We start from the raw sequence: 17,433 nt of genomic DNA, 5'->3' as shown, positions 1-17,433 counted from the left end.
ATAGTATGAACGACCAGATGACCTCCAGAACAACCCATAGGACTGTTACAAATCACTGTTAAAAAATAATGACCTTTGTCGCCATGGCAACAGTAAACACCACAACATTAAAGGTTTTTAAAAAAGGTTGAATACATGACACTTGCAGTGCTATCTAGCCATCCACACAACCCGCCTACCCCTTATAAGACAAAATCATCTTATATTGACATCATCCGAACTGCGTCTAATAACCTAATCGCATCTAACATCTAATAAACAACCCCCCCAAACATCTTTAAAGGGAAAAGTCGGCACTTTGAACATCATAGAATTTGTTTAATTTCAAATCCAATACGCTGTAGTACAGAGACAAAAACAATGAAGATGGTACAGTATGTGGAGGAGTATAATATTAGAAACACATTTCAGTGAGATACAACAAAACCAACACAAACTAAAACTTAGAAATAATCAAAAAGATGAATCAACACCTCCGACAGAGTGTTAAGAACAACTGCAGCTGTATTAGATTGCGAGTTTACGAGGGTTTGGTCACTCGGTGTGTATTTTTGTTGTTCAGACAGGAGACTACAACAGGTCAGTGACTCTGATCTGATTATAGTTGAACATGGGTTTCTCTCTCTCTCTCTCTCTCTCTCTCTCTCTCTCTCTCTCTCACACACACACACACACACACACACACACACACACACACACACAGGTAGACCAGATGATGGTTATGTTGTTGTTGCTGATATTGGTTCTGCTGCAGAGAGAAATAGGCTTATTTTCTCTGAGGCAATCTTCACAAGAAGTGTGTGTATATGTGTGTGTGTGTGTGTGTGTGTGTGTGTGTGTGTGTGTGTGTGTGTGTGTGTGTGTGTGTGTGTGTGTGTGTGTGTGTGTGTGTGTGTTTTTTTTGTCCATCCAACATGATGTCTGTCTGTAGCTTCACATGCTACAGGAGAAGAGCGAATGGAGAAGGCAGCTTATGGCTCCTACACTTGATGTATTATGCATGGAGGCTCCCAGATCTGTATGCTACTGGCTTCAGCGATGATAACTGTCAAGTACTGTAGGAGCAAATGGATTACACGAGATGAAGCCAGACGATACGTGCTATTCAGGGACACCAAATATCAAACCCGGTGTGATGAACAGAATGTGGCACTGAGACGATTGTGCTGAGAGAATTTTTGATAAGATGAAAATCCTCCCCCCTCCCTTCCCCCCCCCCCCCAGCAGGGACAAGCAATCCTTCTCTTTGCTGCAACAAGATAGCTTAAACTCCTCAGAACATTTGTCATCTGTTGTGTTTAGGTGTCCTCCAGGTTGTTTCTGTCAATGAAGATGACTAATATCCTGATTTCAATAGAGCTGTATCTTTTTTTTTTTTCTTTTTGGATGGTTTTAGAAAGGAAACATGAGGTAAAGTAGAAATCTTGTTTATTCTGTTATCACATAAAGCATGCGGCGGATATTCACTATATTTCAGAAGCCGACGTCAGAGAAATGTTGCGCTTAATGTTTCTCGTTGACAGAACTTAAAAGGCGTTGAGGCTCTTCCGTCTCCGAGTGATGACAGAAACTTGTGAAATTTTTTTTTTAGCGACTGATGTTTTGTGGAACCAACTCATGTCCTCTTGGATTTAATCCAGTTACTACACTTATCTGAAGAACCTGACTGAAATCTGCAGATTTTGGCATTGTCTGACAAAAAAATAATTGTAAATATTAAGTTAGATTGTATATATTCAATGCGGATATACCACTTGTGAAAAGATCTTTCTGTAAAATTAAGACATTTGTTTGTTGTACTTTGTTTTTAGCCGTGCTAGCATGTTGTCTAATGTACACTTGGTTGACAGGTGCATAGAAAAATGAAATAATCCAAAATAAAGTAGTGAAGTCACACAGTCTTAACATTATCATTTGATTCAAAATGCAAAGTTTCAGTCATAGATGGTCCGGGTATCATCGGATCTTCACCATAGCAACGGTCGCCAAGGATCATGGGTAGGCTAATGTAGTCGCTTCCGCTATCGTACAAAACGTGACAAAAATACTTGATTTCTAAACCAAAATTGCACGGTCTTTTGAATTTGGTTTTCTGGATTTTCGTTTGGAAACAAAAAAAGGAATAGATCACGTGATTTCCGTTTTTGGTTTTGAAACGCAAAAACGAATTGGCTTGATGTCCGCAGACCTGTTTGATATTCGATCCAAAAAGGAATAACGATGAAACGAATCGGCAAAAACCAAAAACGGGCAGGGTTTGATCGGTTTATCATTATTTGATTCTGACACCAAAGACGTTTTTTTGTTTTTTGGTTTTTGAATTACGAATTATCCGACGATACCTGGACCATGGACTTTTATTCGGCATCAAATCCTATGAAACATTTTTATGCAAGAGCAGACCGCAGCAGCCAGATCACATCACAAGTTTAACTTTATTGTCCCTGAAGGGGACATTTGAAATGTGGCCATTTAAAACATAGAAGACGCACATAGACGACGGTACCATGCAAAACCATCTTAATACATGAAATATGTGCATCAAGAGCTGAGGTTTTTTAAATTTTTTTCTTTATAGGTCAGTGGAAACATTTTATTATTCCAGGCTTTGTATTTCCACTCTGGTTGTAAAACTTGTAACTTCTTTTTTTCTTTTCTTTTTTAATTAATTTTCAACAACATAATACATTACGAATACCTACAATTAAGACAAGACATACCAAAAACCATAACACAAGAGGAAACACAAATACAGAAAGAAAAAAACCCCCAAAAACAAACAAAAATCAGCACTATTCACAACCTGTTTGTATGAACTTAAACTGTTATATTCGTTACCCCCATACTTATGACCATTCCTCTTTCAAGTATATTGCTATTGTTGACCAGTCCCTTACAAACTCCTCAAGAGTGCCTCTTAACACATATGAAAGTCTTTCCAATGGAAACATGGACACAAGTTTTTCATACCACATTAGGATATTAGGGGGCTCTTCATCCAGCCATTTTTGTAATATTGTGAGTCGTACCGTATACATTTTTTATTTTTTTAATTACAAATTGCCACTGTGTCATCATTGAAGGTCAGCTTACTATCAATTATGGTGTATTGTAACAATGAACTTGTTAAAAATCCCCTCACAAACACCTGAGACATCAATAACTATTTAAAAATATCCCTAATATGAGACAGATAATGTATCCCAAGATCCTCATATATTCATTGTTTATCTCATTTTGAGATGTTTTTTAATCAATTATTCATGTAGTAATTTGCTCAGGTCATTATTTACGTTTGGATGGATATAATTATACTTGTCACAGATATTTGTGAATATATTCTAATGAATTTGGTGATCCCTCTGACTTTCTATCTAGCGTCGTCAACATGTTGACAGTTCTGATTCAGAAGGAAATGTCTTACAATAGACATGAAATTTGATGCAGACGTTTATGTTTCCCACAAGACAAGTTGGAGGAACGTTGATATCAATGTAAAAGATCACAAAGGACTTTCTGCTTGCACCGTCCTCTCACAAAAACTATATACTTCCACGCACCTCAGGACACTTCCATGACAAAGCATGATATCTGCCACAACTGCTAAGGATCAAAAACATACATTAGACCTCGACTTTTATGCATCTTACAAGTTGTTTTTCTTGACAATGAGCGTTTCACAGAGCTGTTTGAAATCTCTGTTGAATTTTCACTTTCCCTCTTCAAGTTCCCTCAAGTCTTAAAATGCCTCACAAATCAAGTAGAGTCCCTGCTTTGCACACATCTTAAATACACCAGCCATAATTCATAATTTAATTGCAGTAAAGTACTATAAATGGAGATTAAATTACTGCTATCCCTCTTTGTTCATCTCCTGTCGTCGGTACAGGAGAGTGTTTACTCTGCTGCTGAGCCGTGTGTTCAAACACAGAGCGAGGACAGAATAATCACCCTTTTTGCAAGAAATTACAGGAACATTGACATTTAAGCAGTTTGAAGTGCATAAATCAGTGTCTGTTTTTATCTTGATAAACGTCCACACAGGGAGAAAAAAAAAAAAAAAAAAAAGTAGCCAGTGTAGTCAGTCAGTCAACAGTTTAATCTTTGGAGAGCACGATTAGATCAGATGTGAGGTTTTTAATCATGAAATATTTTTCCCACCCTCATGGGAAATACAGGCAAGGCACCGTCCAAAAGGACATTTACTCTGGAAATAGCCTGAAGCTAATGCCACGTAATAGCACAAGGTACAGCTAAATCTTCGATGCTGTTAACTAAAAACTAAAGCCTTGTAAAGCCTTCAGGCACACGCTCTCTACCTCTCTCTCTCTCTCTCTCTCTCTCTCTCTCATCTTCATCTACCCCCGAGTCCAACAACACCGCATGAGGCAGTAACCTCTCTTAATTCTTTCCATGTGGAACACAGATGAAAACCAGATAATTGGAAATGCTATTAAAAATAGAAAAGAGCGAGGCATAGAGAACATACTGTAGCAGGTAAATTATATTATCTACACACAAGCCGTTATGTAATCGAACGTCTAAAGGACTTTTTTCTGTCCGTGCAGGAATGTGATTTTTTTTTTTTTTTTTGGCTGCACTCCTCTCTCACTTCTTTATTGAGCTGCTTCCATTCATGTCATTTTAGTTTCCTCGGGGGGGCAGTTTCATCATATCTGTGGCATGTAGGCTGATGCCTGAAATACTTGATCCATTTGTTCTCATTGATTTTGACATGTTTTTTTCCAAATGCAGTCAGGAGCTTAAAAGTGTGTTTAGGGAGGAAGTCTGTATGCTGCTTCTGAATTTAGAACTGAGCGTAACCACATGTGTTTAGATGATGATGTAACCTCTGTCTCTTGATGACTGTTTGAACAAGGCGGTAAAATACTACTAAGGAAAAGAATAAAGTGTGCTTGTTGCGTGAGGTAACTTGTATTTTCAACAAAAAATAGAATTATTTTCTGGGTCATCCAAATATTTTTATGCCCCAAAACTGTTGAAGATTTGATGAAATTTGTAGGAGAAGTAAAAAAAAATATGTCCATTCAAGTAGTTTCTGAAAAATAAAGGTGCTTTTACATGTTAGTTCAGGAGTTTTAAGTTAAGTGTTTTAAATTTTGGTCACATGGTTGTGCTATAAGATCTTAAAAAGACCTTATAATCCAACAAATATGAATAAAAAAAAGACATCGGCATGAAAGTCTTCCGGTTAAATCATCAGTACAAAAGATGAACATCTGTGTTCGAAATGATCTGGATCTTTGATAATTAGTCAATGGTACAAGTTTGGGTTACAAGTTAACTACAACTCCCAAGGTTCATTTCTGCAAGAAACAGCCAATCACAGATGTTAAAATTTGGTCACGTGTGCCACAAACAACGAGTGGAAGCGAAAGATTATGGTGTTGAGAAAACTGATTTTACAGTCTGCGGCATGAGTTGGCAACTATAATGTCGTGTCAAAGCGTTTTGAATCCATTACAATCTGATTGGCGCCTCTGACTGGCTTCTTCTTTTCCATAGCAACGGTGGCCAAGGCTCTTGGTTACTGTGGTATTCTTAGCCGTCCACCCAAATCCCAAACAAAACATAATCTCTCAGAAACAAAATTGAAGTGATTGAAGCTAGTAGTCATAATGTAAACCTATAGGATCACTGCATTATCCAGGAGAGTCCTGTGTTTCTATGTTAAATAATACTGAGGAGGTGATTTAAAGACATTTTTTGAAATTGGAATAAAGAGTAGGAGGGAAAATCACTTCAAGAACCAGCACACTTGACAGATCTATTAAGTTTAGAGCAGAAAGTTTGACAGAGTTGTAAAACGTCAAATATCTCACAACTATTTCTCGTCATCCCTATTAATCAAAAAATGTTCCTAATGTGTGGATCCTTGTCACCTCAAACGCTTCTATAAACTGAATTTGGTGGGAAAACTTATGATAAATGCAACTATTTCCTTAAAAGCTGCTGTTTTTCCACCATTGACAGTGTCCAATCAGGTGTAGAAAGAGTTCATGTGAATGTGAAGGGGGGGAAACTGTCAAGCAGGTGCCTACTTAGCACTGCCTGATCATTATGAGTGAAGCAAAAATTGTGGGCTGGCACTTCGCATCTAATAACCTGACCTGGAGGGACGCAAATTAGCTGTCGCAAATGGGTGCAAATTGGATCTCATTAATCAAAGAGAAGCAAAGAATTTCCTTTTTTATTTTTTTGAAATGTTAAGGTTTTGGTGGATGAAAAGTGTTGGAGGTTACAAAAAAAGTGGTGACCAATTTCCTGTAATTTGAAACATATTTCAAAAATGATAAACAGGCCCGGTATATTTATTGGATATTAAAGTCTGCTCTTGGGTATGTAAATATGTGCTTTTCTAGTAGAGGAAACCATACTGTGTGGTGGATTAGGGATACTCTGTTGAACCGCCTCTCTTTGAACTCTTGACTATAGTGGAGATCCAGCGAGTTTTCAGATGAGAACTTGGAGAAAAAAAAAAAAAAAAAAGAGGAGAGGAAATAAGGTGAAAGGAAAAAAACCTGAGGGAAGAACACAGTAGGGGAGAGAGAGAGACGAAAAGAGAAGATGGAGAAAAAGAAGTTCTGTCCTTTGTGATTTAATTTATGCCTACAGTGTTTTAAAGAAAACCAGAAAAAAAATCTAATTAAATCAAAATGACGGGAAATGAGAGAGGAGAGGGTATAATGGTGAAGAAAGCAGCTCTGAATGAGAGCAAAAGGGGAAGATGGCTTACTGAATAGAAATAGAAAAAAAAAAAAAAAAAAGATGCAGCAGAGGAGGATAAAAATGTGGCAGAGAGGAGATAAAGAGTGAATCTGAGACAGGGAGTGCAGAAGTTTGTAATTATAAAGAGGGAGAGAACAAATGAATCAGCATTGCCACAGTTGAATAATGCAACGAGAGAGCTCGCAAACACACATAGGGTGTATTTCAAGCAGAGCTAGCTAGCAGGGACAGAGAGAGAGAGAGAAAGAGAGAGAGAAAGAGATACAGGTTCAGCTAGAACATCTGTGGCTTATGGAAATGGCTCGTGTTCAAAAGAGAAACAACTTCTGGTGAAAATGCTAATTTTACTTGACGCTGCATTTGAATCATCTCGCCAGGCTATAAGAAACAACACCTCGGATAACTTCTCTCAACCTTTTGGTTTTCTTGTGTGTAGACGCCAAGATACCCACGGTGTCTTACCTTTTCTCTCTCTCTTTCTTTCTCCTGTGAGTGAGCGTTCCCACCCTCGCTTTGTAGACTAAAATTTATTATGACAGGAAGACGAGTTGATGTTGTGAACGAGAGCAACAACAAGACTGAAAGGTTCAAAAAGCAAAAGCTGTAAAAAAAAAAAAAAAAAGTTAACTTCGGAAGGCCGGCTTCTCCTGAGAAACACTCGGTTTCTTATTCTTGTCACCTGTCGTCTTATTCTCTGGCACTTTCACTGAACGCAGAAAAGGGCTTCAGTATGGAGATTTTTGTTTTCCTTTACAGGCATTGAATGCCATTCAATAATAATAAAAAAAAAAAGAAACAGAAAGTGTCATTTTTAATTTGAACCAGTAAAGCGTTTTTGAATGTCAGATCCATTTTATGAATACAAATGCGTTTCTCAACACATGAGAACGGCGTAGGGACAGAAAAGTCAATTTATTTATAAATGTTGGGGGTCAGACAAAAGGTGAAAACACAAGACGGCAAGTATGTTATCGGAGGTATATTAAATCTTTAAAGGCTTTTATTGTTTATGCTTTGGTTGGAGCTGTTTAGATGAAATTACGTGCAGTGTGATGGACAAATATATGGTCACATATATGATTTAAAGTGTCACTTTCAACATGTGTGGAGGAAATCTTCCATTAGAAAAATGCAGACACTACATTTAAAGTCAGAATGTATCATAAATTCAAGTTTATTTGACAGCTAATCACAACGCTACAAAATCTAAATATAGGCTATATACTTGGCAATGAAGTTCTGTGATGAATTGTGAAGACACCATGAAATGGAAACAGTAACTTTTTAGATATCAATTAAAATTTAATGGAAACCTCAAGCATAAAAATTCAATTAATCCCATCCTTTTGTCCCTCCTATCAAGGTCTTGAAGTCTGAGGCCTCTTTAACACTGGAGAAAAAACCCACTAACACCCACTAACATCTGGCTTTTGTCTTCAGTGTGAAAGGGTACGATCGGCATTCATACCCGGGTCAAATGACTCGGCAGTAGTCAGGGGTATTTATCGGCTTCAGCCCTGATTGGCAGTGATGTAAACATGACACCAGGGTGGACACGCTAATTTTCACCCCCTTTCCAACTGTTCTTTCATCTGTTACATATGGTCTCATCCATATGTTTACGTCAAGCGGATAGTTCCCGGTCTAAAAAGTGAAGCCAATGCAGAATTGCCGTGAATCTGCATTCTCTCTAATGGCCAGCAGGGGGCGACCACACTGGTTGCAAAAAGAAAACCGATTGTATGGAAGTCTATGAGAAAATGACCCTACTTCTCACTTGATTTATTACCTCAGTAAACATATAGCTTCATCCCTTTGTTTATGTAGTATTAGCATGCTAGGCTAACAGTCCATTAACTGTGTGACTTTATATCTGTGTTGTGACATCTTTTAGAGCACACAAACACCGTAAACACACTTGTCACCTGCCCAACATGGTGCTGTCAATCCAGAAACAGTGCGGCAACATCTTATTTTTATACAGTCAATGGGCTACTTTGTTGATAGATGAATGAATTGATGTACCAATAAACTTTGTAATTGGTTGGGGATTATTTATAAATGCTAAAAAATGGAAATTATTTAAATACGGTGTGCCTCAAAATACTAATTTGAATACAGAATTCGATTGGCTGAAATTGCAGATGAATATTTAGCTTTTTAGTGATTGAAGCTTGAGATGGAAAAAGTACATTTTCTAGATAATATTGTGAGACCAGATGGTCTTGTTAAACTGGCTGAACCATTAAGACTGATCACTAACTCGTTATTTCGCTCCCCAAATATCATGTTTTTACAGAAATCACACCATTGTAATAGTCCATTTATGTCAGCAGTTATAACAGTGACATTTTGGATCAAAATTTATGTATTTTAATTAAATCTCTGTGATCAGTGGAAAGTACAGTAACTATTTGTGCTGCTTTTGCTTTTTGAGTTGAAAACTTTGCAGAACTTGGATACAAAAAGTTCATATTAGCTTTAATGCACCATCCAATTTCATACAACCCCAGTCTGCCCCATGACAATCAATGCCAATAGAGCTTTTTTTCTTCTACATCACCAAGTTTCCAGCTCCATGTATTTCAAAACAAAAAAAAGTCTGAAATGACATATGTGTACATTTTGCTGACGAGTGACGCCTTGTAGCTGTAAATTATGACTTTATTTCCCACCAAGTCAGCGCTGTTTTCTTTTAACCAGAACCTTCATCTGTTCCTCACCTGAACCAAGTAGTTTTAATGCTGAGGCCCAACAAAACTGAACATTAACCATGATGTTGGCAGATCAGAAAAAGCTGATCATTTTCTGATCAGATGATCTAAAAACTTTTTTGTAACTGTGATTTGTAACATCTTTCAGAAGGCACTGACAAACAATGTTGTCCTGGTAGTAAGGATGTTAGATCAGGGTTGTTTTGGATGACAAATGGCCTATTTCATCACTAAGTTTGACGAAGTGCAAACAGATTTTGCTGTACCACTTTCAGGTCTAATTGGTCACTAAGGAAGTAAAGAGGCCATGGCGTGGTGCCTAATTTTATACACTAGTGTGGTGCAAGTTTGTATTTTTATTTGTGGACAAAACAGAAACCTAACACAGTTCTCTTCACTCGTCTCTAACCATTGTTTCTGTCTTTTGGTTCCCTCTCACCTCCAACTTTCAGCCCAGAACTGTTCAGGTCTGAGGACATGTGCAGACTGTCTGGAGAGGGCGGAGTGCGGTTGGTGTGGTGATCCCAGTAACACCGGCAGAGGCGTTTGCATGGAGGGGTCCTACCGAGGGCCCCTAAAACCCGCTAATGCCAGGACTGGACCCCGAGATCGGGATAGACTGCGAGACCGGGACATGATACTGGATCAGAGTCTCTGTTCGGCTGATAGGGGCTACAACTGGGCCTTCATCCAGTGCCCAGGTGAGTGAACCACTGGATAAAACCACATTGGGAAGGTGTCATTTTAGATAAAAAAAATTCCACCAAAAAATTACAATTACCTTGTTAAAAAATGACTCCTCATCCTTGTCCGTCATTGAAAATCCAGAATGTATGAAGATGTTTCCTACTTCACTGTGAAGTCCATGCTCAGTGTATGTGCACTGAAAGCTTCCACATTACACTTATGTAAGATGCATAATGGAACATTACTGGTTCCAAACTAGTTGTGATGTCACAAATCATGCTCATAAAGTGAAGGAACTTGACAATGAAGGCTTGTGGTTTGCCTTGTACTGCTGATGGCCTCTGAGGAATGAGGTTGTTGGGAAGATCCAGGAGTTTGGGGTAACCAGTCTGCCAAGACGGTAGCACCATCGTGCCTCTCACCACCTTCAGGAAACCCTACCAGTCTCAGGTTTTTCTATCTTTTGCAATCTTTAAAGTCAACCAGTTTGTCTTCAACTCAACAAGTTCATTACTGTACCTGTCATAGCTGTCTGTCGTGTCCTGGCACAGATCAACAGTCGCAGCCTCGTATCCTACATGTTTGGACTCCAGTTGTTTGATAGAATCGTTTGTTTGTTATCTTAATTAGCCGGTTTTTCGATTGCCTCATCCAGTTTAAGATTATTATTTTTTTGGCACTCTTTGCTTTTACTGGACAGTTGTTAGCAAAGAGTCTGACAGTAAACAAGGGCAGACAGATGGCTATGACAGGCAACAAAGGTCCCCCGCAGCAGTCGAACCAGGGACGTTGTGGTTATGTGGAATATGTGCCAAACTCTTCCAGTTTAATTAGTCGACTTGATATTGTTTCTTGAATTGTAACTGTGAATTTCTTTCACAAACCAAAGATGCAGTTTCAGAGTCGTTTACTTCTTCTTCCAGAGGTTCCTCTTTTTTCTTTGTTTTCGGTCACGTTCTTTTGTAGAGTGCTCATTCACACTGTTACTCACACTGCGCCCACAAGTCTGTTTAGGGACTTTATCCAATTACAGTCCATACAATTATATATGGAGCTCTGCGCAAACAATTCTGATCACTGTGTTGCCATCTTGGTCTCCACTGAGCACACCCTATTGCCCCCACCTCCACAAAACACCCCCCAAAAGCAAGGCATGCTAGTAGGTACATACCTTAAACTCAGATTTTTTCGGTGAGTACAAAGAAACTTTCCACATGCATCATTCTGCACAGTGTGGGTCAAACCATCCATATAAAAGAAGAAGAAGAAAAACACATTGTTGAGTAGAGGTGGACTTTAAATTGTTTCCAAGCACATTTCATACTATAATTGAGTCTCTCTGTTTACATGACTCTCTTGTGGTGTCCTGTCTGCTGCCAGAATGAAAGTATGATAATGTTCATCTACAGTATACATCCTCCCAGATTCCTTCTTACACAGAATAATATTGATGATCCTGATAGTAGTAATGATAGAAAGTGCTGCTCGTGGCCTTGTTCACATCAAAGCACACTAAATATTAGATACACCTCTTAGTTCAACGTCACCTCGAACTACATCATGATTCATAAAGATTTATCGCAGGGCTTGTTGTGCTAGCCCGCATCGGTTTTATTTCCTGTAGGTGTGCCTGATAAACTGAAAACTGAGTGTATCTTTACTCTCTGTGTTTCCTCCCAGCGTGTCAGTGTAATGGTCACAGCAGGTGTGTGAACAGCACCGTGTGCGAGCACTGCGGGAACCTGACAGCAGGGACGCACTGCCAGAGCTGCATGCCCGGTTACTATGGCGACCCGACCAACGGAGGGAAGTGCAACGGTGAGTGCAAAGGTCGCAGGGTCTATCTTGTGTTTATTTTTGGTTTGGAGCATCTGGAGAGAAGAAAAAAAAAAAGTCTGTAATCTGAGTCCTTCAACCTGAAAACAAGCAAAGCAATCTGTCAGTCAGAAAGTTTCACCCTCTTTCAAATCCAGTCAACTTTGTTTTGAAGTATTTTCTGAAATCAGGTTTTATTTTTTCTTATTTCTAGTGCAGCAACCTGTCTTTTTCTGTCTCGCTCCGAGAGACACTCATGTCTCGAGTATTCTTGAAACAAGTTTTCTTTGTGAAACATTTTTGAACTTGGACTAGGATGTTCATACTTGACTGTGGCAAAGAAAACAAAACTCCAAAAAACTCAACACAAGTCCAGTTATTTGAGGTAAAGGAAGCTTTCATCCACAAATTGTGGAGACTGAGACCGTGACTCCTCAGTGAATGGAATTGCTCAGATGTCATGAAGGTTTAGCTTATTTTTCGATCCCATCATCCACCGTCCATTTATTCCCCCTCAATGACCCCTTTCCCAGTCAATGCTGTTTTTGGTTTTGTTCACCAAACCAGCCGATATTGTCTTTTCCAGTGTGTTTAGTCTGTCCTTTATTGATGATCCTTACTGTTTAACTGCAAACCTAATCATCTCCATAGCAACTGAGCAACTCTATCCGCCGAGGATGCCCACGAGATGTGGTTGAAAGCTTTAGAAACAACAAGTGGACTCTGTGTTGAGAATTCTGTTGTCGAGTTTTTATACTTGTTTTAAGTAAATGTTTTTAGAGCTCACTTATAGAAATGTTTTAAAAATTTCCCAGTGAATTTTAGTGGAATTTCCTCCCCTTCAGGCTATACATCCTTTCCTGTTGTCTCTCTGAATTGCTTTTATATAAACATGATGAACCACAAACTTACAGCAACACTGTAATAGACACAAACAACCTGATGGGGGCAGTGTTTAAAAGCTCTGCTTTCTGTCTATCATGTGTTGACCAGAGCAGTGAAAAAGGGGGAAACTACACATGTAGTCTGGACAGGATTTTTTTTTTTTTAGTCTGTAGACATTGAGGAAACGGCACCACAGCAGCTTCGTCGTAGCGAAACAGCGGAGAGGTTAGACTTATAGAGAGGTCACGCTGATGTAGGCAAACGCTCACAAGCATGCACACAGGCTTCATATGTATTATTTGCTTTGAATCCGTCTGTCAGCAGTTCTTCTGCTTTGTTTTGCTCCATATGGGAAAAAAAAAATCAGAGCATATCCCACGTAAAATGGGATAATGGATGTGTGTGTGTGTGTGTGTGTGATTTGAGGGCTCAGGGGGGGCTGGGTTTGGGGAAGGGTTTATGATATGGGCCTATGATCTAAAAAAAAAAAAAAAAAGAAAAAAGAAGAACATTAGAGATGGGAGAGTGTAATGAGTGAGTGAGTGACTGCTGGAGTGTGAGTGAAAGAGGGAGAAGTGAGAGGGAGGTGCGGTAACATCAGTCTCCCTCTGTGACAGATGTGCGTTTTGGCTTGGCGGCGGCGTGACATTAAATCGCTCTTAATCATTTTCTTATTTCCTGAGTTGACTGGTGTCTCCGTCCCCGGCGGCTCCTCGTAGCGAGCCGCGGCGCTGATAGATGCACGCCTCTCTCGTCGCCTCCTCGCAGGACAGCTTCTGATGCACTTTCTCTTCTACTTTGGCTTTCTTTGCATTTTTTTTTCTTTTTCTTTCTTTCTTTTCACTCTGGTCACATGCTGCTGTTTCTCTTCCCGCGTGTTTCATTCTCGACACTTCCTTTATGTTCCTTTTTTTTATTTTATGGTTCATGCTACATTTGTTTATTTAAATCTATCTATCCTTTATACTATTGTTCATCCGTTCCCTCTCCTTTTCTTTCATGGTTCATGCCGTATTTATCCCGTTTATCTTTTTTTTTATCTTCTCATCTCCTTTCTTTTGCTTTATCTCCTCTCCTTTTTGTCTCTTCTTCTTTCCTATCATTTCCTTATCTTGTCTCTGCTTTTCTTTCATGTTCATGCTGTATTTATCCTATTTATGTCTTTTCTCCTTAGTTCATCTTTTTCCCTTTTTTTCCACTTTCCTTTCTTACCCTCATTTCCCCTCTCCTCTCCTCTCCTCTCCTCTCCTCTCCTCTCCTCTCCTCTCCTCTCCTCTCCTCTCCTCTCCTCTCCTCTCCTCTCCTGTTTTTGTCCTTTGCTTTCCTCTCTTCCTCTCCTCATCCTCTTTCTTTTGCTTTCAACTCCTCTTGTTCTTTCTTATCTCCTCACCTCTCATCTCCTCTTCTTCTCTTCTCCTTTCATGATCATGCTGTTTGTACCACTTATCTGTCTTTTCTCCTTAGTTCATCCATTTTCTTTTCCTTTCTTCTTCTCTCCTTTTTTTCCTTTCTCTCGCTTTTTCATTTGCTTTCCTCTCCTCACCTCCTTTCTTCTGCTTTCATTTTGTCTAGTCTCTGTTCTTTAATCTCTTCACCTATCGTCTCTTCTTTCCTTTCCTTTTTCTCTTCTTCTCTCTTTGTTTCCTTTACTTTCTTTGTCATACTCTTGCTTTCCTTTCCTTCCATCTCCTCTCCTCCTTTCTCCTATCCTTTCCACTATTCTTGTCTCATCTTCTTTCCTATCCTTTTTAATTTTTTTGTCTCTGTATTTTCATGTTCATGCCTCTCTTCATGTTCTCTTTCCTTTCTATCATCTCTTCTTCTCCTCTTGTTTCCTTTTCTTCCTCTCCCTCCATCTCCTCTTCTCTCCTCCCTATGCTGGTTAAACTGGATTTGTAGAAAGGCTCGTGTCATTTGACCACACCTCCCTCAATCATCTTTTACCAGCTACACTGTTGATCATATAAAGACACTCATCCAACCGTATCCATCATTATATCCAGCTGCCTTCACCTCCTCATCCCTTCATTTTTCCCTCCTTCATTTCCTCTCCGCCTCTGTCATCCCCTCGCACGGTTCACAATAACTCTCCGTCTTAAATTCCCCGTTTTTGTTCATCCGTCCATCAATCCATCCATCCTTCTTTTTTCTCTCTATCTCTCTGTATAAAAGGGGACCACTAGATTTACCTTGGGCTAAACGGCTGAGAGGCAATGATGCGTGGCCGATGAGAGTTCAGAATGATAGAGAGACAGCTTCGTCACTACCCGAGAGGCGAAAAAGGGGCCTCAGCTCACGGGGTTATAAAGAGGATGGACAGGTGAGAGAGGCAGCGGTGTGAGGGACAAGAGGGAGAAACAGAGACAAAGACAGGTAGACGGAGAATGAAAGTGAGAGGGATCCACGTGGCGAGATATACAAGGTTAATATCGGCGGAGAAGGACAGTTGCCCTTGGATAGAGAGACGGCGAAGGAATAGAGGAGGAGACGGAGGGATAAATAGAAAGAAAGAGATGGAGGACAGACAGAGGAGAGTGAGAGTCTGTCTGTTCCCCTTTCCCTGTGACAGATGATTAACTAACCTTGTCAAATCTGGATGGAGTGTGCGTCTGCGGGTGTGTGCGGGGCATCGGTGTCCCTTTTCCTCCGACTGTACAGTTCACCTTGTCCCGCGTGCGTACGAAATCAAACACACTCAGGCCTTCCTTCAGAGGCGGAGCTGACAAGATGCTGGATGTCTGTTTAGTCTTTTAGTCCCTCAGAGGAGAACATGCACTTTAGGAGCTGACAGGAAACCTGCATGTTTTTATACACATCCTGGGAGTCAGTGTGCTGTTGATTTCTTATTTCTTTTTTTTTTTTTTTATTACAGCAGAGAGACAGGCTAAAAAATTTAAAACTCATTTTTCACAGGAAGGGTTGTGCTGGAGTATACTTTCTCGCCTTGAAGTTAGACACAGTCACTCCTGGAAGTAGTATGACCGCATGTGCTGTGAATTTGAAGTAAGCTGTGACATCTGTGCTGAACTCCTCTCTGCAGATCACTGCGGGGTGCTCGCTAAAGGGGATATATTATGCTTTTCCTTATTTTCAGTCATATATATGATGTTACAATGCCGGATATTCATATAAAACTTGGCTAAAGTGTCAAATAACGAGGTAAACATACAGTATGTAGGAGTAATCCCTGTGAGCAAAAAGCATCGGCTTCAGACTGCTCCATGTAAGTTCATTGCTCCGCTCCACTAACATTACAGCATTTCTCCGTTTTTTTGGGGCGGTCACGTGGAGCCATGACTTGAGTTGAGCTCACGCACGTTGTGTTTTTCCATTTTCACAGCGAGGCAAAGTGAAATAAGTTGTTTACCTGTTGGAGGTTTGCTGGTCATCTGCAGCTCTTCATCAAACATCATCATTTTTTAAGTATCTACATATGTGACTTGTGCCGCTAACAAAGCTCTGCTAATTCAGTGAGCAACACGTTTCATTTCCTTTAAAATTCTTCACAATTCACAGATCCCTCATTATTTAGTCATTTACAAGCTTTTAATTTGAAGCAGTGGAGCAGGAAATGTTGGGTTTGCATCAGCAGTAACTTAACACAACTCTGATACAGCTGCAGAACTGGCTCATTGGGAGAGACAGGAGATAAAACTGCCTGTTAAGAGACAGGGGCTGAACTAAAGGGGCTTCATAAAGGGCCAGTATAAGATAAATAAAGGAATTTTTTTAACTGTGAATCATGCAAAGCTACTCTAATGGAGCTGGAAATGAGCATTCTAGGTCCCCTTTAATGGCATGTCATGTAGTGTTTGTGCATCTTTATTAGGGAGCTATAGAGGCTCCACCAAAGTGTGCTTCCACAATGATATACAGATACCTGTCCGGCACACAACCATGTGCTTTGACGGTCAAATAAATGCCTTCTTTCACTAACAGATTTCTCTACAGATGGTCTTTTATCCTTGCATTTATTAGTTGGGAAAGAGTGAAACAAAACAAAATGCATCTCAATGAATTAACATTAATCTCAGAAGTAAGACAACATGAAACAGATGAATTAATTTGTATACACAACGCACAAAATTAACACATTTTACTGAAATACTAATCTAGAAAAATAGATGTGATGAAAATAAAGCAGTATGTGCAGAAGATGCTAACACGGGATGTGAGCAGGAACAGATGGACGGTAAAGAGTCATTTACATGTGACTGAATGGAAGTTTCTGTTATTTTAAACACTTACTTGAAACATGACATGGTCACATGAGAACAAGAAGAAAAAACGTAACCTCTCACCACTAGGAGGTGCTGAAAACAAGGTAAACATGATCACTAACAAACTGCAACAGGAGAACACCACATAAACTTTTAGAGTTAAGAATTAACTTTAATATATGTTTATTGTACTTTTCTCTTATATATTCATGATTACTTGACTTGTGGTACCTTTATTTTCTCTTAGTTTGTATATTTTGATTGTTAAGCAGCACAACACCAGGGCTAATTCCTTGTATGAGCAAGCCTACATGGCAATAAACTTGATTAAAATGTGTTGAATTTCCAGGACAAAACCACAT

At 39.5% G+C, this 17,433-nt stretch overlaps 1 protein-coding gene across 3 annotated transcripts in view; it reads left to right on the top strand.

Annotated features, from left to right (window-relative positions):
- Positions 1-17,433, top strand: part of atrnl1a (attractin-like 1a) — a 322,517-nt gene that overhangs the window by 96,753 nt on the left and 208,331 nt on the right. For all 3 annotated transcript variants that reach the window (XM_044372295.1, XM_044372296.1, XM_044372297.1), the window contains 2 exons: positions 9,917-10,165; positions 11,832-11,969. In XM_044372295.1, the coding sequence (XP_044228230.1) occupies positions 9,917-10,165; positions 11,832-11,969 (387 nt within the window). The remainder of the gene's footprint in view (positions 1-9,916; positions 10,166-11,831; positions 11,970-17,433) is intronic.

Source organism: Thunnus albacares, chromosome 14 (genome assembly GCF_914725855.1).
Source record: "Thunnus albacares chromosome 14, fThuAlb1.1, whole genome shotgun sequence".
Lineage (NCBI taxonomy): Eukaryota > Metazoa > Chordata > Actinopteri > Scombriformes > Scombridae > Thunnus > Thunnus albacares.
This window is presented reverse-complemented; position numbering and strand designations above follow the sequence as displayed.